At 36.5% G+C, this 21,789-nt stretch overlaps 2 protein-coding genes across 15 annotated transcripts in view; one reads left to right on the forward strand and one right to left on the reverse strand.

The window, feature by feature from the left end:
* CSRNP3 (cysteine and serine rich nuclear protein 3) overlaps positions 1 to 8,072 on the forward strand; it is an 83,975-nt gene extending 75,903 nt beyond the window's left edge. For all 9 annotated transcript variants that reach the window (XM_052675438.1, XM_052675437.1, XM_052675439.1 and 6 more), the window contains 3 exons: positions 729 to 988; positions 5,406 to 5,702; positions 6,761 to 8,072. In XM_052675438.1, coding sequence (XP_052531398.1) covers positions 729 to 988; positions 5,406 to 5,702; positions 6,761 to 7,801 — 1,598 coding nt within the window. In that variant the 3' untranslated portion in view covers positions 7,802 to 8,072. The remainder of the gene's footprint in view (positions 1 to 728; positions 989 to 5,405; positions 5,703 to 6,760) is intronic.
* The window catches only part of GALNT3 (polypeptide N-acetylgalactosaminyltransferase 3), a 44,233-nt gene continuing 24,555 nt past the window's right edge, over positions 2,112 to 21,789 (reverse strand). The window contains exons 12-17 of one of the 6 annotated variants that reach the window (XM_052675449.1): positions 17,456 to 17,705; positions 13,166 to 13,623; positions 12,931 to 13,033; positions 12,225 to 12,372; positions 8,069 to 8,132; positions 2,112 to 2,332 (exon numbers count right to left, since the gene is read on the reverse strand). In XM_052675449.1, coding sequence (XP_052531409.1) covers positions 17,633 to 17,705 — 73 coding nt within the window. In that variant the 3' untranslated portion in view covers positions 2,112 to 2,332; positions 8,069 to 8,132; positions 12,225 to 12,372; ... (1 more) ...; positions 13,166 to 13,623; positions 17,456 to 17,632. Of the gene's footprint in view, positions 4,582 to 8,068; positions 8,133 to 11,320; positions 12,373 to 12,930; positions 13,034 to 13,165; positions 13,624 to 17,455; positions 17,706 to 21,789 lie in introns of those variants that run through there. The other 5 variants (XM_052675447.1, XM_052675451.1, XM_052675448.1 and 2 more) reach the window with 5 other exon arrangements.

The following is a 21,789-nucleotide window of genomic DNA, read 5'->3' on the forward strand; positions in this document are numbered from 1 at the left end:
CCTGATTGTGGGTGACAACCCTGCCCATGGAAGGGGACTGGCAGGGACCATAAAGATCACCCAGTTCCATTCTGTGCTTCTATGATTCTAAAAAGGACCTGGTTTTATGATAATAGAAATTTCTGAGAGTCTGAAACACAAACAATACTGCCTTTGTAGTTTATCTAACACGAATTTCACATGTGTTAAAGTATAAAAGATAGAAATCTTTTCTGCAGATGTGATCCAGTGCTTTAAAGATGGGCTAGCAAATCTCTGCTGGAGCTTTGCATTCCAGTGGTGCATACAGCTCTGTGAGAGCTGTTGGCCTGCTGCTATCCTGACTGCTGTCATATGCAGTCTCTGTTTTGTGTGCTGGGGTTTAAGGAAGTGCCAGTTGATAGATCAGTCTCTTTGAGGCGGCAGTGTAAAAAGAAATTTACTTTTCTGGGATGTGTTTGCTTTGCTTCCTTAGTAAAAAGAATAAAACTTTAAAAATTCTATTAGAAAACAGCCATTCTGGACAAGAATTTCTGTTCTAAAGTAGAGAATAGTGTTCATGATTGTAGCAGTTTGTAATGACTTCAGGGTTTGGTAATTTTCTCAACTCTTAGCACCTCATTTAGACTGCACTTCTCTGAATGGTAGCGTGTACATATTAAGGAAAATAGAAGTACTCAAGTGACAACTTCGCTGTGATTGCAAGTTATCATTAATGTAATCATTAATGTAAACTGTATCTGTTCCAGCTTCTTCCATCCTGAAGAGAGAGAAGCGGAAGAGAACAAAAAATGTCCATTTTAACTGTGTCACTGTGTATTACTTCACAAGAAGGCAAGGCTTCACCAGCGTTCCCAGCCAAGGGGGAAGCACGCTGGGAATGTCCACGCGCCACAACAGTGTGCGCCAGTACACGCTTGGAGAGTTTGCGATGGAGCAGGAGAGGCTTCACCGGGAGATGCTGCGAGAGCACCTGAGAGAAGAAAAACTCAATTCTCTAAAATTAAAGGTAAAACTCATTAACTTTGTGCTTTGCCTTATGTATTCTCATGAGCAGAGTCAGAGTTGTATGGGCCCAGTGTGCATCTTTTAAACAAAACTGCTTTCAGCTCTAATTTCAGTGAGAGAAATTACATTCTTTATTTTATTTTTGCTGAAGATACATATTTTTTGATATTATGAAGCACTGTTTTAGCTCTTGCTAATGTGCTTTAAAGTGCTTTACAGGGATGTGGTTGCTTACTTGTTTTCTTACAGAGAAGGTGATAAAGGTGGAGAGAACACTGGAACTTAGTCTGAAGTTAGACTCTGGAACTGCCTCTGAGCCCTGGCAGAGTGCCCTATTTAGACAAAGGAATGATAACATCTTAAGTACAGAAAGCAAAACACCTTATTTTCTTTGCCAGCTTGACTATATTTGGCAGAAAGTAGGGAACAGCAATACAGAAAATGTTTTTAGTGTACCAATTTATGCAATCATTCGTCTTTAGTATTTCACCAAAAGTTGTCTGGTAAGGAATAAAAATCAGACAAATTAACTTGCTTTATCAATTCAGCTTGATGGTAGTTTTGAAGCTGTCCTTTTAATTTAGTAGAGGAAGGAAACTGTATTTGAGAAGAGACGGGAATTCCATTTTTTTGAAGCGTCCCTTCTGTGTCTTTCAATTTGCTCGCAAAATCTCAGGTTTTGTTATTTTGTTTAGTGAATGAAAAACTTCTGGTATGATGGCATATGTTACCTCAGGTGTTTTCAGGTGAATTCTGTAATTAAAGGTGAACAAAGTTGAACTGTGGCTGAACTGCTGGGCTCCACAGCTCCTATTTCTTGTGCTTTGACAGATACGACTATGTAGGTGCAAAGGAAAATAACACCCACAAATCTCTGCCTTTTTCCACTAGAATGAATGGTGTTTATAACTGTCTGTCTGAATACCTGAAGCAGTGCATATGACCCTTACTGCTACAATTATTTTTTATTCAGTCTCCTATTGTTTTAATTTGAATAGAAAAACAGATTCTTATATAATTGATAATAATTGAATGTTTTATGAAAAAAGCCTCACAAACATAAAACCACGCGCGACAGAGGCAAATAAAAGACGGACATTTTGACAGGCTGGAAAAAAAAAGGCTGGAGTTAATGATTTATTGCTATTTAGAGATTATAGCTCTAGACGTCACAGGATCTTCAGAGCATCAGGTGGGAAGTGAGCTGTGTCTCTGAGTAGATCCCTTGGCTGACTTCCAGGAGGAACTGTTTTGCTGTTCACTTGGTTTCTAAATAAATGCAGAAAGGAAAGGCTGTAGATTTCTAAGGTGATCAATCAGTGGTTGGGTATAAAGTACTGCATATCTGCACAGAAAAATGAAGAAAATAAGAAACTGAAGGAAGGCAAAGTTGTTCTGATTGATTAGATTGATTGAAGGACTGATGAGAATGATTGTGCAAACAGAAAGTATTTTCTGTGGTTCTGTTCTTAAATTTCAGCTTCCCTGATTAATTTTTCCCATTGGATTAAAATATGCAGGGTAGAACACACTGTCTTTTGTACAACTTGTTTAAAGAAAGAAAAAAGAAATATGAATATTTTGGAATTGTGTGTTTGTAATGTTAGGTACTGTTCATTATTTTTACTTGCTAAAAGTGAGGAGCCAAGAAATTTCAGTTGATTAAAAGCAGATGATAAAGACTACAGTCATCTTGAAATCACTATAGTCATGTAAAGCAGCTCTTTGATGTAAGCACTGCTGACAGTGGCATAAACACTGTTAGCAGCCGAGTGTGAAAGTTTTAATGGCAATCTGAGCATAAAAGCCATCTTGTTGAGATGAAAGGTACAAGGTAGGCTTTACTTTAAATGCACTGTCATTTGAGAAACGGTATGAGTTAACACAACAGGTTAGCTACAGTACTCTTTACTGCTTATTTATAAAGTCTCTTCAGATTCAGGTATTTTTAAATGATTTGCACGACCCCGAGTGATGTTAAAGCCCCTGAGTCAGCAGACCAATGGATAAATCAGCACAGATTGTACTTACTTTGAAAACAAGACAAATGCAAGTGGAAAAGGATGTGGGTTTGTCTTTTGTAAATAATGTTCTAGTCCTATTTCCATCTGTCAGGTGTTAGGGAATGTGCCTGAGAAGTATCACTGAGGAATGGTAAAATGTTAGGTAGTTGCTATGAGAAATCTGCTATTTTGCGATTTTCTATAAGCTAGGTAATCTTATGAAACCTAAATGTGATGATGGTGCATGTTTTCACATGCATATATGCTTAACAATTTCAAAGAAAGGAAACTCGCAGTACATTAACTGCATTAGATGAATATGTGACTTAACTGAATTCATGCAAGCTGGTCATGAAATTATCAATAATTGGTAAATTTGTTTTAGTATTAAGGCAGAATATTCAGTTTTCAGTTTTCCAGTTCTGTCTAGGAGCTTGCAGAAATCTTTAGCTTACTCGATTCATGTAGCTGGACAGTACAAATGGAGGCCAGTAGTGGTATGATATGAAATTATAACAGTTCAATTTTTCTACAGTGAACTGTAGGAGAAACTAAAAATCTATTATCCGTGTTGGTTTCTTTTGTGTAAAACGTAAAAGAGAACTTCCAGCTCGGACAGGCAAAGGTATCCAACCCAAATTTGTTACCTTTTACGAAGTTGAAGGGATTTTCATGCAAACTCTTCATGTGTTCATCAGCTATAGCCTGTTGTTATGAATTAACCTTTAGCTTTATGAGGAAAATGTTACCCATCTGCATATGTTCGGATGTGTTACAACAACAAGAAAACACAATGCTGTCCTGAGGTTTTGAATAGAAAAATATATTTGATGGTTCTTAATAATCTTCCATCTTAACCAGTTAATTGTTTGAGAAATGTTCAGAGCTTTCAGTTTCATTAATTCATTTGTTCTTTGCGTCACAAAATGGAGAAAAAAAATCAGAAAATACAAGGGAGTCATCCAGCAAGGGAGTGAAAAGGAGCTGAGGTTCTTTGAAATTACAGTTTGCTGTCTAATCTCACTTGATGCCTGTGACTTTGCAGTCCACAGGACGCCTACAGCACCTGACTAGAATTCACTCCTTAATGCTCAATCACTACTTAGCAAAGCTATAAGCTATTAAGCTTTGCAGGAAGGGGAGAAATATGCGACAGGCTGGGCATGGTTGTGTAGGTGCCTTTTGTAAGCTGAGCGGTTAAAGTATTTACCTCATCAGTAAGAGCTGATGATCATGACAAAAATAATTACCAAAGCAGGAATTAGAAGTCTTCCATAGTTTCAAATGCAAATCATGACAAACTATTAAATAACAGTGATCTGCTTAAGGACTTGTTTGAACTGTGTATATCAGAAAATGGAGAAATTAGAAGTAAGTCATTTTTCTATTAAATGCAAAAAGAAGACCAAAGCAGCATAATAAAAGCTATTTAGTAGTATTGAGGTAACAGAAAATGAAGAATAAAAATGATTAAGGCTACCATCTGGATGTTCAGCCTGAGTTGCTTGTACTGAGGGAAATTGCCCCCCACCGCCATCAGATAACTGATTGAAGATGCTCTGAACTTTTCTATGCATTTACTTATCTCTCGCTGTAAAGAATACAGAAAAAGACTTTTAATGTTGCTTATTCTACCTTGCTGAACTAATATGTTGAAGTGCTTCATGTAGGGTACCTGGTCACTGTAAAACAAAGTGATTAATAGGAAATGGAGTGAGCAAACAACATAAAGGTAGTTTGAGAGGACATTTCAGATAAAGTAAGAGATGAATGTATATGCATGTAAAACTAGGGATAACAGACGCGGTAAGTAACATTAAAGATGAATTGAAATGAAAGCACTAAGTTCTGAAGGCTGCACTGACAGAAAAAGAGTAAGAATATACTGCAAAGAAACAATAATGCCTGTAAAGGTAGAACACTCCTGTGTTAAACAAATATGGTGCTGGATTACTGAGAAGGGATGATTGCTGATCTGGGAAGATTCTCCTTGTGTAACATGTACGTGTTAGTACACTGTATAAGCATTGCAGTCTGAATACTGAGGCTCCTCCCATCTGACAAGGATGAGTATCACCTGACAGTACAGGTTGGAAATAATGAGCATTTTCTTCTATGATTGTCTCATACAGTTAATATAAACACAAAACTGCAATTACAAAAGAAATAGGCCATCTGTAGGAGTTCACCATGGAGTAATTCAATTATGCTATAAAATGACAGAATCGAAAAGATTTTGTAATATAAATGGGAAATGAAAGATGCTAACACAGTTGAGAACCTAATAAAAGCAGCAAGGGTGGTAAAGGTGAGATTCAGGACTGCGTTGTTAGATAGAAGATGCATATATAGCTAGAAGATGTAATTGATTTGTTTCCTTACGTACAGCACTTTGTTAATTGTTCTGTATAACAGATGACAAAGAACGGTACAGTGGAATCTGAAGAGGCTAATACGCTGACACTGGATGACATTTCTGATGATGATATTGATCTGGACAACACTGAAGTGGATGAGTATTTCTTTCTACAACCCCTGCCAACAAAAAAGCGAAGGGCACTGCTGCGAGCCTCTGGAGTGAAGAAGATTGATGTGGAAGAAAAACATGAGCTGCGGGCCATCCGGCTGTCCAGAGAGGATTGTGGCTGTGACTGCCGTGTGTTTTGTGATCCAGAAACTTGCACTTGCAGTCTTGCAGGCATAAAGTGTCAGGTAAATGTCTACATTATTGTCATTATTTAACTAGCAAGGGAAGGGGCTGTAGGGGTGTGTGTGCATGCACTTTTCTGTTAAGGTGGTAAGTACTGAAAGATTATTAAGTGAGTGAATTATTAAACAGTAACTTGTGGATCTTAAACTAGTTTAAGGCTCGGATTTAAGAGCATGTAATGTGCAATACAATTTTTCTCCTTAAACATCTTTATTTTAAGATCAGTTTAGGCATATACACTGTTCAGTATTTTTGGTTTTGTTCATACATATTTTCCTCCTCGTGTTCCCCTTTGGCCTTTATCTAAACATGCAAATGGAAACAGAAGAATCAGTAGCCTGCAGATTTCACAAGGGTATGTAGCTTTTGTTTTAGAGACAATTCACATACTGTCCAAATGTGAATTATAGTCCAAACTCAGCGAGAAGTAGTAAGTCAAACTGCGGTACTGTCCCTTCTTTAACATGCATGATACTTAACATGCAAGCATGAAAAACTGCATGCAGGCAACAAAATATAGCAGGTAGTTTTTCTCTCTACAGATTTAATGGTATCGCCTATTGTACATATAGCTGTAAATGTCCCAAAATAGGAACTCCCAAAAGATGGTTTCTGCTAATTACCACAAGTAGCTGTTACGCAGCTGAGTTGGTTTCTTTCTAAATGCATTTTTTACATCATTTCTTAAATCCCTGCTAAATTTTCTCTGCTATTCTAAATAATACATTCCCTTTGCTGCTCCTGTTTTCATCATCTTCACGTTTTGGGAAGATGTACTAATTGTTTCAGATGGCTCTCTTCTGCATCACATTTGATGTTTAGGTATAGAGTAGATAAAAATTATAGACCTTAAGCTGTCTAATAGAACTATTTGATTTGTGGATTCAGTCACACTTTTATATACTTAAAATGGACACTATGAGACATATGGATATTTGACATGGCTTATTCTTAAAGTACTTCTCAATTGAATCCCACTTCTATTTTTAGGCTTTCTATGTTCTGTGATATAACCAGGTTTATGTTAAGTATCGTTAATCTGTATTCTCTTTTTCAAAAGGTGGATCGTATGTCTTTTCCATGCGGTTGCACTAAAGAAGGGTGTAGCAATACAGCAGGTAGAATTGAATTTAATCCTATCCGTGTACGGACTCACTTTTTGCACACAATAATGAAACTTGAATTGGAGAAAAATAGAGAACAGCAAATTCCATCACTAAATGGCTGCCACAGCGAGATAAGTGCACATACTAGTTCTATGAGTCCGGGACCCCATCCGGTCGAATATTCAATTGCAGAAAATTTTGAGATTGAAACTGAACCTCAGGCTGCAGTTATGCATTCTCAGTCAGCCGAGGACTTGGACTGCCCTGGGGAAGAGGAGGAAGAGGAAGATGGGAGTAGCTTTTGTAGTGGAGTTACTGATTCTAGCACTCAGAGTTTAGCCCCTAGTGAATCAGATGATGATGAAGAGGAAGAGGAAGATGAGGAAGATGATGAGGAAGAAAAAGCAGATGACTTTGTAGAAAGTATGAGCTCCCATGTTGACATGGTGCCTCTTCCTTCTGTCCTTTGCTACTCTGATGGAACTGCTGTGCATGAAAACCACTCTAAAAATGCCTCATACTATACTAACTCTTCAAATCTATATTACCAAATAGAGAACCATGTTGCTGGCACTGCTAACCAGATTGGTGAGACTTACTCAGAAAGGGATGCTGTCAAGAATGGCAGTCTTTCTCTGGTGCCTTACAGCATGACTTCAGAACAGTTTGTTGACTACACTCGGCAATCAGAGGAAACTTTTAGCAGCCCTCATTACCCTTCTGCAAACCCCTCAGTGATTGTCTGCTGCTCATCTTCTGAAGGTGATAGCAGTGCTCCGTGTAACAGTTTATACACTGAGCATAGGCCAAGTCACTCTCAAGTGGAATTTCACTCATTCTTGAAAGGTCCTTCTCAAGATGGATTTGTTTCAGCTTTGAATGGCGAGAGTGGTGTACAAGAGCACCCTGCCGAGAATTCACTAGTCCTCTCAGAAAAGAGTAGACTGCACGAAGAGTGCATCAAATCACCAGTGGTAGAAACAGTACCTGTTTAATATTAAAATTATTCTAAGACTGACTTCCTGTAATAAAATGCACTCAAATTGGATTTCCTAGAATGTTAACTTTTTTTTTTTAAGAGGTAGACAACACTTGGGCTATAGTCAATGTTCCAGACACACCTTCAAGCTACATTGCCAGAGGCACTGCACAGAATCAGTTCATGTAAAGATTAAAAAAAGCAAACCAACGTCAGACTGTCTTTGATAAAAGTAAAACACGTAAGTAAAAAACCACATCTAACATATTTCAAAGTAGCCTACCTGTCAAATATGTGAAACATGCCAAGCTATCTGAATCAAAGCTTCAACTTTTTGATTGTCGGGCCTGTGCAAGATTGTTAAAAATGATAGTTTGAAATAATCATGTTTAAAGTCCTGATTTTCAACGTATTTGAAAGAACATAACTTTAATGTAAAAGTAATTACTGTACAAAAAAAAGTTTTAATTGTTCTGTACTGTATGTATTTTATTTATAGTAGCTTAGTATTCATGTTTTGATAAAAATGAACAGCGTGTTCATTTGAACAGAAGATCCATAGTTAGTAAGAAAGAGCATGACCAATTTTCATCTGGAGTACCATGTATTTTTTAAATACCATTTCTGATAAATTTACTTAAAATGCATTTTTAGAGTACTATTTTCTCTTTCTTTTCACTGTTCTTGACCAACAGAAGAGTCAGAAAGGGGGGCATGTGCATCTTATAGAAAGGTGAAAGGTAGACAATCCTCCATCAAAATTAGTGGTATTTCTAGAACTAGCACCCCTTCCCAAAGAAAAACGATCTTGTATATAATGGCAAAGCAGTAACTTTAGCTTGCACTGCACCTTTTAGCCCAGCAAACATTCAGATACTTACTTATGCACTTTAGTGCCATTTTGCAGTGATGTTTCAACTGCAGAAACTGTGAACTATTTTGGAGAAATGCCATAGCTCCAGACTCTGAGGTATATGTAAGATCTTAAAGTCCATTGCAGCAAAACTAAGCCAGTATATCAATAAGTCAGTCAGTCAGTAAATATTTGAAAAACAAAAAACAACTAACAAGCAAAAGTCTTGATCACAGTTTAAATGAAGCATGGAAAGTAATGTGGAAGGGTCTAGATTTTCCTAACTATTTAGCAGTTTTTATGAAATACAAAGGATTTTGTGGACTGTAGACCGTCCCTTGCATTACTTGATGTAAACAAGGATCAGTATAGTCAATGACAAAACACAGCTACAGAGATTTTACATTGCTGAAGTCTGCACACAGAATAGCGCATACACCATATGGATTTCCATTACTTTGTACTCCAGTTATTCTAAAAATAAATGGAAATTAAAATGCCTGCTTTACCTTATGAGCAGACATTACTTTCTTCAAGAAAAGGAAGTGTACTAGAGCCTGCTTTTCTGTATGCTGGTAGTTCTCTGCAGACTTTGATTTCACAAGCCATTTTAATTTTGTTCTAATAATGAAATATTATCATACATCAAATATAGCTGCTGTGAAGACCTGTTTTGTTTGCCAAAATAAGGATCACCATCTTATTTTCATCTGTCAAATCTCCATAGTTAGCTGTAAGCATGTAAACAGACTATCAACTTTAGCTCTGTGACAGTGACTGGTTAGCAGCTCTTTACAACATCACATAAAGTGCTTCAGTAGAATAATTTCCAGATCTAAAACGTGCTTTTTAAAAAATAAACTTAATTATTTTAGTGAGATCTGGGCATCTCATTTACTGAGATCAGCATTTTCTGATTTTCTACGCTAAATTAGCAAAATATTTTTACTCCACATACTCACTGGAAAGTTTTTTTTTTTGTTTCCACAAGTCCTACACGTTTTATCTTTCTCAAATTGCATCAGAAAGTGCTAGTTCTCCTAAGAATGGATATTCCATATTTACAGCATACTCCATGGTCTGGGAAAGTGCAGTCATGTTGATCAACTGCCTCAGCAGCTCCTTAAGCCCTGCTGCTCTTAGTCACTCTAATCTATTTCTGTACAGGCTGAGTAGCCAGGTAAATGCGTGTGTTCTCCACTTCCAAAGAGCAAATACCCATCTCTAAAGAGAAAACCTTAGTTCATAAAAGGTTCTGCATGAAAAAATAAGAGCAGTGTTACTCTGTCCAGATATTCTACAGCAAATGTTACAAGTCTCCATATACAGGGATCTTGCACAAACAGCAGGCTTAAATTAGGCAGTCTCAACACCAGCATCAAAAGCACAAATCCCTTCCTGAGCTGGGAGAACAATTGTGAATCAGTAGCAGCATTTTAAGTTCAGAGTGTGTTGACTGCTGGAGCATCATGCATACTTTACCAGGGTATTACTCAGGGGAAAGTTAAATTAAATATTTTTGTTTCATTATTCACCCCTTACTGAGCAATAAGAGATTATTTTCTTGGCCCCTATGCTTCCAAATGAAAAATACCTTTAATAACATTAGCAAGCACAGTAAGCGATTAACTTTATAAAAGTTCCCTTTAACATTCTGAGACAATAGTTTCTTTGTATTTCTCTTGGCACTGGTGTCAGAGCAAAGGCCTCCTCTGTAAATTTCTGAGTACTTAGATGTATGTACCATACATTTTGATGCATGTGCTGTGGGGGCACGGGGTGAACATAGCTAAATTCTGAATAGTGTACAGCACAGGGTAACAAGGAGCTTAAAGACAGCATGCAGGCAGGAGTGAATATGCCAAGGAATTCTTGCTACAGTATTTGCCCTTGCTTAAAAGTAGCTAATTCCACAGCCCTGCCCAGAACAGATGCTCCAGTTTATAACTTCTGAGTTAGCTGTAGAAATCAGCTCAGAGCCAAGATTCCTACTCCTATCAGACTTGTTCATATTTTGCTTAGAAGACCAAAGAAATCTTCATAGAAGCAAAAATAAACTTAAATCATGAGCTGAAGAATGTTTCAGTCTTACATTCTGGGCTAACGTATGCATATGATGCATCTCATTTTCCAGTTAGTTAATACTGGTAAACAGTCCTATCATTTGGGGCAAACCTATTTCTATGTGCTAAAAGTATTATATTATTAAATGATAAATGGCAGTATTTGCTTCTGTATAGACATGGCTTATCATTTTTGGAAATGTTTACTTTACTGATAGCTGTATCAGCTTTTTCTCCTAACACATTTTGCTACTGATAAGCACTCGTAAGAAGCCAGATAATAAACGGGCAGATAATTTATGATTGTGTTAGGTAGCTCAGAAAAATACATAATAACAAAAGCAATTCCCCCTCCGTTCAAATCGGATTTTTACACAGAAAATTAATAGAACACCACATAAAACTGAATGCCTTTTTGCTCCTAATGTGAACTTTGCCCCTCTTGGAAAAAAAGCATTGTTAAAGTTTATAAAGCTTTAACAGATGTTAAAGTTGCCACTTTTCTGGCAAAAGTGCAGTATTTTTTTTTTTCCTAAGGGCTTTAATTCAATTCATACCCATTGAAACATCATTAAAAAAAAAAAAAAAAAAAAAAGTTGGTCAGTAAATTTTTCTGATCTTTTTTTTTCCTTTTAAGTTCTTTTTTTTTTTTATTTTAAATCAGCTATATACCATTTCAATACGAAAATTTTAACTTAGTGAAGTTTTAATGTTTTACAGTTACATAAATTGTTGCTAGTGAATCGTTTGAGTTGTCATTGCTGTCTTTTAAGGCCATTGATTACTGTCACCTGCTGTAAATGTGGTTCAGCCCAGCTCACCTCTTTGTTACGTGATGAGTTAACAGTGTTAACAATAGTATCTTGCCTTTTTATAAGTTGTACAGAAAATGCAGGTAATACTCATGATGTTGTTACTCACTGGATTGCTAATAAATCCAGAACCAGTTTCTAACCTTATCTGAGCACCGTATTTCAGTAAATGTGCTATTAAATCAACCATGTAGACATCTCCTGCCCCACAAACTACCTAGAGAATGTCTTCACTAAAGACAAATTGTTTCTTAAAAATTGAGAACATACATTCATATACAAAACATGGCATGTTTTTGAATGTTCTTAAATGTTCTTAATTCTTTGATAGAAATGTGAAATACCGGACAGAGTACCAGGCTAATACAGAGGAGACCTGGGTACCTTTGGCTTTGCCTTTGTTCTGCTCTGTTACTTGGAAGTGACTCTGACTCTGGTTTGCAAGGTACTTGGAGATGCTGTGATTAAAAATTTTCAAGACAACAGCCAGGATAACATTTTTCCTCCTTTTTTTTGGCATCATAAGTAAATTTCTGCAAACTAAGTCACTTTCCCAATAAATTCTAGTTTAGCTCAGAAGTACAGATTTCATCATCAATGTGAAACACAAAAAAAGCAAGGTCTTCTTTTATGGACAACATTAATAAGCAAACATAGAATGACAAATTCCACAGTGAAAAATGTGAAAATTAGAAAAAAAGCTTGATTTACCTGTTGAGCAGCAAGATTTTAGTTTGCCAATGACACCAGCTACAGCAGTCTTATTCCTCCGCTTATCTTCTTTTGCTAGTTGAGTTCTGTCAGTTGAAACTCCTTGCCAGGGCTACTCCTATGGCATAGTAGATACCCTCACTCTGAGCTAAAGCAAAAGAGACAGTTGGAGCCACAATACTGTTTTAAAGGCATTTGCTAAACAAGAAACTCCTGTGTTTTAACTCATGAGTTGTGTGAACTCAAGTGCTTTGTGCTAGTTTATTTTCTCGAGGCAATCAGGAAAAGGCACAGAAGAGAATGAAACCAGAAATCCTCTAGTGTTTAGGGGTGTTATGCTTTCCTACTAGGACTAAAGACTAATTCTGTCACCTACTTTACCACAGTCACAAAGCATTTGTTGTAAAATACTTAGAAAAACTAGAATTAACTCAGAGAATATATTCTGTAGAATTTATTTCTAAAATATTAAATCTGATCCCTATTTTTTTACAATAGCTGAAAGCTACTGTTATTTTCAAAACGCATGCACACAAAGAATTGAGTTCATTAATATAATCATTGGCATGAGAAATCTCAACATAATTCTTAATTTTTAATATTTCTTTTTAAAAGTATACCTTAATTTTGCTGTTCTCAGTAATCAGTATTTATGTACTAATAATTGTCCGTTTTCTCCAAGTGGCATGCAATCCAAAGTACAAACCTTATGAAGTGATAAATAAGTGGTGTTTAGCTGTAGAGATGTCCAAAGGAACAAATGTTCAAGTGCTTCGTAATTGCTTCCTTTTTGCTGTCTCTTCTTCCTCCTACATCAGAGGCAGCTTTTAATTTGGTTGATAATAAATATTTCAGAGTATAGTTCTTAAGAAAGAGAACAGCTGTAACAACCTTGAAAACTTTCTGCCATGCTAATGGCTGATATAAAAAATTTTACTTACAATAAGAACATCTGATTCATGAAATATCTCAACATTTTCCAGTCTTAGTCTTCTCATTTTTTTTCTTCCTTCCTTCCTGAATCTTAAGTGTCGGAAAAAGTTTGTTTAACAGTAAGGCTTTTCATTACAAACAACTTTATATAAGTGCAACACTAGTGTCCTCTGTGCTATCTGTCCTTTATCCTGGAAGAAGAGTTGATTTTATTTTTCACTTAACGTTTGCATGAAGACAAATTAGAACTGTGGTAAAAAAAAAATGTCATCTCCCTCACTGGCTCTGAATAAACAGTAATCAGGAATGGAACCCATAGAGTCTCTCTATAGGCTTTCCTTTGCTGCACCCACAAACAAACAGGAAGGAGACCTACCCCCATGGGCTGCAGACGTTGAAGGGGATCCTCTTATCTCCTGATGCCTGTAGATCCAGAGGAAGGGTGTCATGTTTCATATGGCACAGCCTAGTACAAGAGAAATATAGAAAGAAATAAAGAGAGATTATGGAAAGCAGAAAAAACATCTGCTAAGGAAAGAAAGGTTTTTTTTCAAACTACACTTGCAGTTTGTTTTTCTTAGTATAAACAATAAATGAAAAGTACCCTTTTACAAAAACCGAGTCACCTTTATAGCGGGGAAAAAAAAAGAGATGAGTACTGCTCTACAGTTGTATATTCTCTGTGGTTAGGAGGACATTCAGTACGCACAAGGTCTCACTGCCTGGAGAACCAAGTTCACTATCCTCCGTATTTATTCTCAGTTAAGAAGATGATAATCCTTCACCCAGGTTTAGCACAACTCCTTTTACTTATTAAATCGCTATCATTTGAATCTTCATTGTTACACTTCAGTTTTCTTGAGGTATTTTTATGAATTTTGAAAAGAACAGAAACGAGGTCAAATAAATTTGCCTTACATGTAGTTCATCTCTAACTGCCCATTTGCAATAAGCCATGAACCGGATTATAACTGAATTAGCTTTCCTATACAGGCAGGAAAAATGGTGGAAAGTACAAAGTAACACCACTGTTATACGACAAGGGTCAAGATAATACTTTGTCTTGAGGCATGGGCAGATATACCCTGGTGTGAGTGAGGGGAAGACAGAAAGGTCAATCTAGAGGAAAGGAGGTAAGAAGGTAAGAGATATACTGATAAGGACATTTTTATTTTTTTTTCTAAAGGGCAAAAGAGAACAAGATATAGGAGAAAAAAAAATACAGAAAATATGAAATGAAGATATCCCCAGAGCAAGGATGGGAAAGCATATGCCTGTGCACTACATGTTTGGTCATGTTAGCTCATAAAATGAATTCTGTTGCTTGAAATATCTTAAAACCATTATGAACTTCCTGCAAAGAAGAAATGTTGATTTGCAACAGCAGTTATATGTGGGCAAACATTAAATAACACTCATCCAAAAGCGCAGGGTAAAAACAAGAAGTTTTTACCTTGAAGCAATGCTACCTTGTCTTTTCTTTGCATACATTAACCGCAAAGTCATACTCAGTATCACTGAATTAACTCGCAGGCCTGTGCTCTACTATAACATCAGATAACAACAGACACTAAAAGCAAAAAAGAAATAGGTGTCCTTTGTATTAGCATTTTAGCTTGGGGGTTTTTAATGAGATTTAGTACATTATGGCAGCTAATTCTTCTAGACTTCTATACTTGAAACTTTTTTTAAAGGTGGATCTTTACTTAAAAATGAAATTTCAAGTTTGAATTGTAGGTGAAGTACCTTGCTGGGGTACTGGGGTAAAACAGCCACCCGTTTAGCAATTTCTGATAGGCATGCTGAGCATAGGGTTTTAGCTTCTTGAAAAGATTGCAACATTATGTGCACTGGCAGCTAGTTCTTTTAAAAAACAGAAGGCAGTGTGCTATTTTTCTATTAAAAAAAAAACAAAACAAAACAAAACCCAACACATTCTATTTCTAAAACAAATACCATCACATGAGCTTTCACATAACAATGCCCATATAAATGATGTTTAGCAATGGGGTCCTTCTTTTAATTGACTGATGTAGGCACTTCTATGGAAATATGTCTGAAGTGTAGTTTGTAAAACATGTTTTTAAAAGTGTTTGATGTAAAATAAGCACTTTTAACAGTGCAAAAATAGTCAAAATCTGTATGTTACAAGTTCTTTACTGAGAGCCTCAGCCTGTAGTAGTGTCTTAGTAAAGTCAATCTTTTAAGTTAAATTGCATTCTGGTGTAATAACTTTTTGCACATAACATTAATACAGATGTACTGGTTAATAACATAACTGGTTAATAACATGGCGGTTTATGTTATTTTGATTTTCCACCTACAGCTAGTAATTAAAATTTTGTTATATATATAATTACATTTTTATGTTTAAAGTGTTTTCTCTGTTTTAAAAAATATGATCTATGACAACCTACACTGTGTGTTCCAACCCTAGGTTTTGGGGTTTTTTGTTGTTTGTTGGTTTTTGGGGTTTTTTTGTTTGTTTTTTGGTTGTTTTTTTAAGAGATTCCTGTTTCTGCATATATAAAGATATATATATTTCCCATATAAATATAAAACTACTTTTGAAATTTTGGGAGTTTGGAGCAAGTGGTAAATAATACACCACAGCACAGATTCGAAAGTTGATAGTCTTTCAGACGTAATTTATTTCGGTAGGACTAAAACTGTGGTGTAATTGCAGCCATTTGTTTAAAATTTGTACATTACATCCAACTTCACGAAGTTTTGAGAAAAGTAATTATGTTAAGTAATCAACATTTTCCATTACAGATGATCTTGCATACTAAAATTATGTTGATCTCAACAGTAAGGCAACATACAGAAATGAACTGCTGCTTTTAAAGTGTTCGAAGAAGCAAAGGAAATTTCATCTTAAAATCTGTATATGGAAATAATTTAAAGCTTCATGAATTACACATTTCCTTAATTAGTTTCTTCTCTTTCTTAAATAAGTTGTAACATCAAAGATGCCAAAGGGTAATATAAGCTACAATAATATTCAACAGAACTTAATCTTGACCTTATGTTGTAATAATTTATTCAAATTAACTGTATTCTTCCGTATTTATATTTTCAGTATTTATTATGAATGATATGGAATTTGATGTATTTATTGTGGCTTATTACTGCAGTGTATATATTACAAAAATGAGCATTTTTAAGTCTTAACATTAGTTCTTTCTGTTAACTAGTGGCACTTGTATTGGCTGTATTTTTATTATATATTGTACAATATATATTGTCCATTTGTTTGCAATGAAGTAAAACAGGTTTCTACGTTATATCATGGCTGCCAGTGCATTGTGCATCTTCTTTCTGCTATGCAGTCACCAGACATTCCTCTCTTGCCTAGCAGTCGGAATTAGTGCTGCACCTCCTCCCCAGGGCTGTAAAGTCTCTCTAGAAGCTCTGAAATTTCTAGCATTTCTCCCATACCTTACAGCCTGATAGTGTAACAAGAAACTGTTTTAACTGTGGGGGCGTGTTTTGTATCTTATTTTATTTTTTAAACTTAGCATTTAAATGCTAAAGGAATCCACAGAAATGGTTTGTTTGGCATTTTTGTTTCCCTTCTGTGACACTAAAACACTTTGGTGAGTGGAATAAACTACATGATTTTTCTGCAGATACCACAATGAATTTAATCATTTGGTTAGAAGTTAATGAAAGAATAATTGTGAACAGTTGTTGGGGAAAAAAAAATGCAACAGCTCTCTCTGGTGGTCAATTTGCAGAAACATCAATGGCTAGAACAGCATTGTAGCCATACTAGCAAATTGCAGGACAACTGCTTTATTATTTTGAAAATTGCTGATCAATATTGCTTCATTATGAAAACTATTAACAATACAGCTCTGTGCCATCTTTTTATTCTGATACTTAAAATTGTGCTTTACATTTGTAAAAGGTAAGTTGATGGTAAGTGCAATGACAAATTGCGTACAGCTAAATTATTTGTATCTACAAAAATTGATAAAGATAAGTTGTTCTCTATATCATAAAAAAAAAAGTTCTCACAGGATTTTATGTAGCATTTGGTTTAAATTTATTAGGAGCTACATGGAAGAGAATAGATAAGTATCTATTACCAGACTGCTTTTGGCATTGCCACAAACTACGGTTAACAGTGCTCCAGGGCTTGCTAAGACATACCAGCATAAAAAAACCTCGGAAAACAACTTTCCAAACCCGTATTCTAATTTAAGACATAGGGATGTCATTTTAGAAACAGAAAGGCTTAACTCTAAGATTCAGCTGTAATATTAATAATTCTCTCACAGTTCTGTACTCACATTTACGTAGACTGGCAGATACTCTTGAGGGTATGCTGAGCTAGTGAAGTCCCAGTGCAGGTAATAGTGCTGTGTCCAGGCAGAGTCACAAAGAATCAGGTCGGCAGGGTCTCTTGTTGGTGGGAGAGCAGGAGCTACCTTGAGCCACCCGCCCTCAAAGCACATCTAGAATCTGCTTCATCCTGCCAGGAGTAAGCCTGAGTTGTCTGTGCCAGAAATCAAGCCTTCTTCAACAGCTGCAGCTCCTTTCCTATAACATAGCACAGTGAGATGGAGATTAACACTAGTTTTTCTGGTCCATTTAGTAGCCTACAAAGCCAGCTGATTGATGTACAAGTTTTTACATACTGCATATGTAACAACAGTACTTCATTTTCTTTCTCCAGGGGAAGAGCAAAACAGCACTACTGAAAGTATTTTAAATTAAAGCAAAGGCAGTAAATGAGCCAGAGAACTCCTTGTGAAAAACTGATTTTCAGTTTGCCATTTGTATGAGGACCATCATCTTGTTTTTCAGAACTGCTGATATTTGGCTCTTAAAAATGTAGTGCAGCATATTTCTAAAAAAAAATAAAAAATAAAAAATCATCAATTTAATAGCTTAGAAGAGAACAAACTATTATGCTTTAGATGTTTCAGTGTATACAGTGACCATGAAATTTGCAAGATAAATAAAGAGACCTGCTGAAGGAACAAAACTACATGTTTTCAAAAGGCAGTAGTGGTAGGTTATTTGTTTTAAATTTCTTGGTTAAAAAAAAAGGACTCTGGAACAAGAAGGACCTGATAGCAAGGGGAATGAAGCACGAGGGAAAGCACAACTGACATTAAGCTGTTCAAGGTATAGCGATACAGCACCCCAGACTGTATTCACTACAAATTAATTATTTTCCCATTTAAAGAGTGTTCTGCATTATGCAACAATTGTTTCTTGGTTTCTAACAATAAAATGGGAATTAGCTTGCATAAGCTTTTGTTCATATGGCTTAGTTTTATATGCACACTACTCAAAGCACTATGCAGGCAGAACACATTTTGATTTCCACATTTGTGGGTACCTGGTTTGAGCGCTACAAGCTGCGAATAATGGCAAACCAGAATTTGTGCACTAGATCCTCCACAAGGAATAATGGAAATCACCATGCAAAAATCACATCTATTTCTATTTCTTCAGGCATTTCCCCCAAAAATATTTGAAATATACACTGGAACTGCATATTACCTTTTAGAAGCAACACTGCATCTTCCTTCCCTTCCTTCATGTCAAAAGCACAGACCCTATCAGTCTTTGTATTGTTCCATTTTTTTCAAGTTCCTACTCCAAGTTGCTGCCAACAACAAAGACTGCTTCTGCTTTAACTCATACAGCTCAGATCTGGCAGGCCAGCAAACCCACAGAAACCAAGTTTTGTTCCACAGCCAGCAAAAACATTGCAAGTCCACACTTTAACCACAGGCCTTGAATAAGTCAATAGATTGCCTTGAGCTCTTTATTTCCAGTTACCTAGACAGGGAGGTAGTAACCATGATTCACCCTGATATTCCCTACATAGCAGTGACTACTTTTTGCCTAGAAATGGGAGGATGATTAAGAGGCAGCAGTGTCCAAGAGATGGGAGGTTAAACTGACTGTCAGGAGAAAGAAAAAGGTAGTGACAAACTTACATTCAGGAGTACTGCTTGATTCTCACCTCTCCCTGTATAGTTAGAAACAGTGTCTTAGTTTCAGCTGGGATGGAACTGTTTTCCTCAGAGTGTCTGGTATGATGTTGTTTTGGTTCTAAAAGAAAAACATTCTTGATAACACACCAATGTTTATAGTCACTGCTAAGCAGCGCTGTGCAGAGCCAAGGCAGTTCTCAGTCAAGAGCCCAAGGATCTGGGAGGGAACAAAATTAGGACAGCTGACTTAAACTGGACAAAGGGATATTTTGTATCATATGACATCAAATGGAAGAAGTGGAAGACATATACATATAAGTCTATGTATATATGTGTGTGTATATACACACACACACATATTTATGTGTGTATATATGTATATCATAATTACTATCTTTTTCCTTTTTTCTATCTTAGTAAATACTTTCATCTTAACCCACAAGTTCTGCTTTTTTCTTTCTTTTTTTTTTTTTTTTAATTCTCTCTCCCATCCCATGGGGAAGTGGGGGGAGTGAGCAAAAGACTGGTGCTGAGGCACCTGCTGGGTTAAATAACAGTCTAACAACATATTAGCAGCAGTTTGTATTGCTGCTTTTGAGTTGTGCTGAGTCATCTTATTACAGGCAGAGAATTCATCTGTTTAAAGAAGGGAGACTTCAAGTCACTCTTTTTTTGACCTGATATATTTCTACCTGTTAGACTGAAAGGATCCTTTCAAAGCCCAGTAAGTCCCAGTGGATTTCATTTTCTCAAGATTATGGCTACCCTGCCTCAATCAAGTAGGCACCCGTTGGTATCTTCCACAGTTAGTCGGCCTTATCTTCAAACAAAGCAGTAGAACTGAACTTTAAATAGAATATCAAATATCTGGGAACATAACACTTTAGGGCAGTATATTTGTTCTGAGGTCAAAATCCCTAGGAAATTCTCCACTCTTAGAAGCCTCTTTTGTGCACACTGACACAACACAGCATGAGAAATACGCCAAGGAGAAAGCACAGAAAATTTTCAAAAGCAACCAGCCATTTTAAGTATGATCTAATGAAGTGTAATAATGACTTTTAAATGAAGTGTCTGAAGAACAGATAAAATACATATCTAAAAGGTGAGTTCTGTTGTGTAAGTAATAAGGTGACATTGATGTGTCACATCAGCTACCTTCTGGTTTGGTCACAATACCAAATGCAGATACAAGTATTTCATATAAGTATACGTACAGATCAAATTAAAGTTTTAATTGTATTTGATGGCCCATGAAAACTTGTTTTTGGTACTGCCCTAAGCTGTAACACAATTGTGCAAAAAAAAAAAAAAAAAAAAAAAAAAAGATCTGCCATGCAAACCTAGATTAAAATGAGAAAAGACAAAGGAAACTACATTAGGAATGAAAAAAAAAAAAAAACGCCCAACAAAAATGAGAATACCAAGTGAACAAGGGTACTGTTTGAAGTGTCTATCTTTGAGAGTAATTTTTTGCAGTCACTGGCTTTAAGAATAAAGACCACTTTAGAAACATAAATCTTACTCATTAAACAACAGTTATTGCTTACCTACAGACATTTTTGTTCTTGAAACTCCTCTATCCTATGCAACAAATTGAGTTGAGAAAATACATTCCTACTTTTTATTTTGCAGACAGCTGAATTGCCACCTCCTAAGTTTCTGTAGTGTGAATATAGCGTTGACCTGATTCTAAACAACATTTAAATGCAATTGTCTGCCACAACACAAATCAACCAGAACCTCTATAATGTAAAACTGTATCATGAGGAATGGGGTTGGGCAGAAAAAAGACAGTTGCTTTCTAGGCAAGTTTACTTTCGTTAGTTGGATCCTGGAACAGCAATGTTTACTTTTAATCTATACGTGGAATGCTGCACAGTTTTAAATCCTTCTATGCTGATCCATTGCCCCCAGACAACAGAACAGCACCCAATCTAGACACTGATATTTCCAAAACAGCTCTTCACCAATTCTATTCAGATTTTTTTTTCTGCTTCTGGTTTCCTATTCTTTGATACTGCCTGATTTTTGAAAGGTCTTTTTTTTTCCCCTTTTAAAAAAAATGGTAATCTTGTTCTCTCAACCCCAAGGAGAAATTGAACATTTAAGCAGGACATGCTAAAGTTGTGCTTTCTACCTCTTATAACATAGAAAGTCTAGCTAACATTTACATAATGTTTACATTACTGTGTCCAGTTTTGGGCCCCTCACTGCAAGAAAGATATTGAGGCCCTGGAACGTGTTCAAAGGAGGGCAACAAAGCTGGTGGGGGGTCTGGAACACAGGCCATATGAGGAGAGGCTGAAGGAGCTGGGAATGTTCAGCCTGGAGAAGAGGAGGCTCAGGGGAGACCTCATTGCTCTCTATAACTTCCTGCAGGGAGGTTGTAGTGAGCTGGGGGTCGGCCTCTTCTCTCGTGTCATTAGTGATAGGACCAGGGGGAATGGCTTCAAGCTACGGCAGGGGAGATTCAGGCTGGACATGAGGAAGTATTACTTTTCAGAAAGGGTGGTCAGGCACTGGAATGGACTGCCCAGGGAGGTGGTGGAGTCACCGACCCTGGGGGTGTTCAAGGAAAGGCTGGATGTTGTGTTGAGGGACATGGTTTAGTAGGAGCTATTGGGAATAGGCGAACGGTTGGACTGGATGATCTCTTAGGTCTTTTCCAA

The sequence above is a fragment of the Tympanuchus pallidicinctus genome, unplaced genomic scaffold (assembly GCF_026119805.1).
Source record: "Tympanuchus pallidicinctus isolate F22 unplaced genomic scaffold, pur_lepc_1.0 scaffold15, whole genome shotgun sequence".
Lineage (NCBI taxonomy): Eukaryota > Metazoa > Chordata > Aves > Galliformes > Phasianidae > Tympanuchus > Tympanuchus pallidicinctus.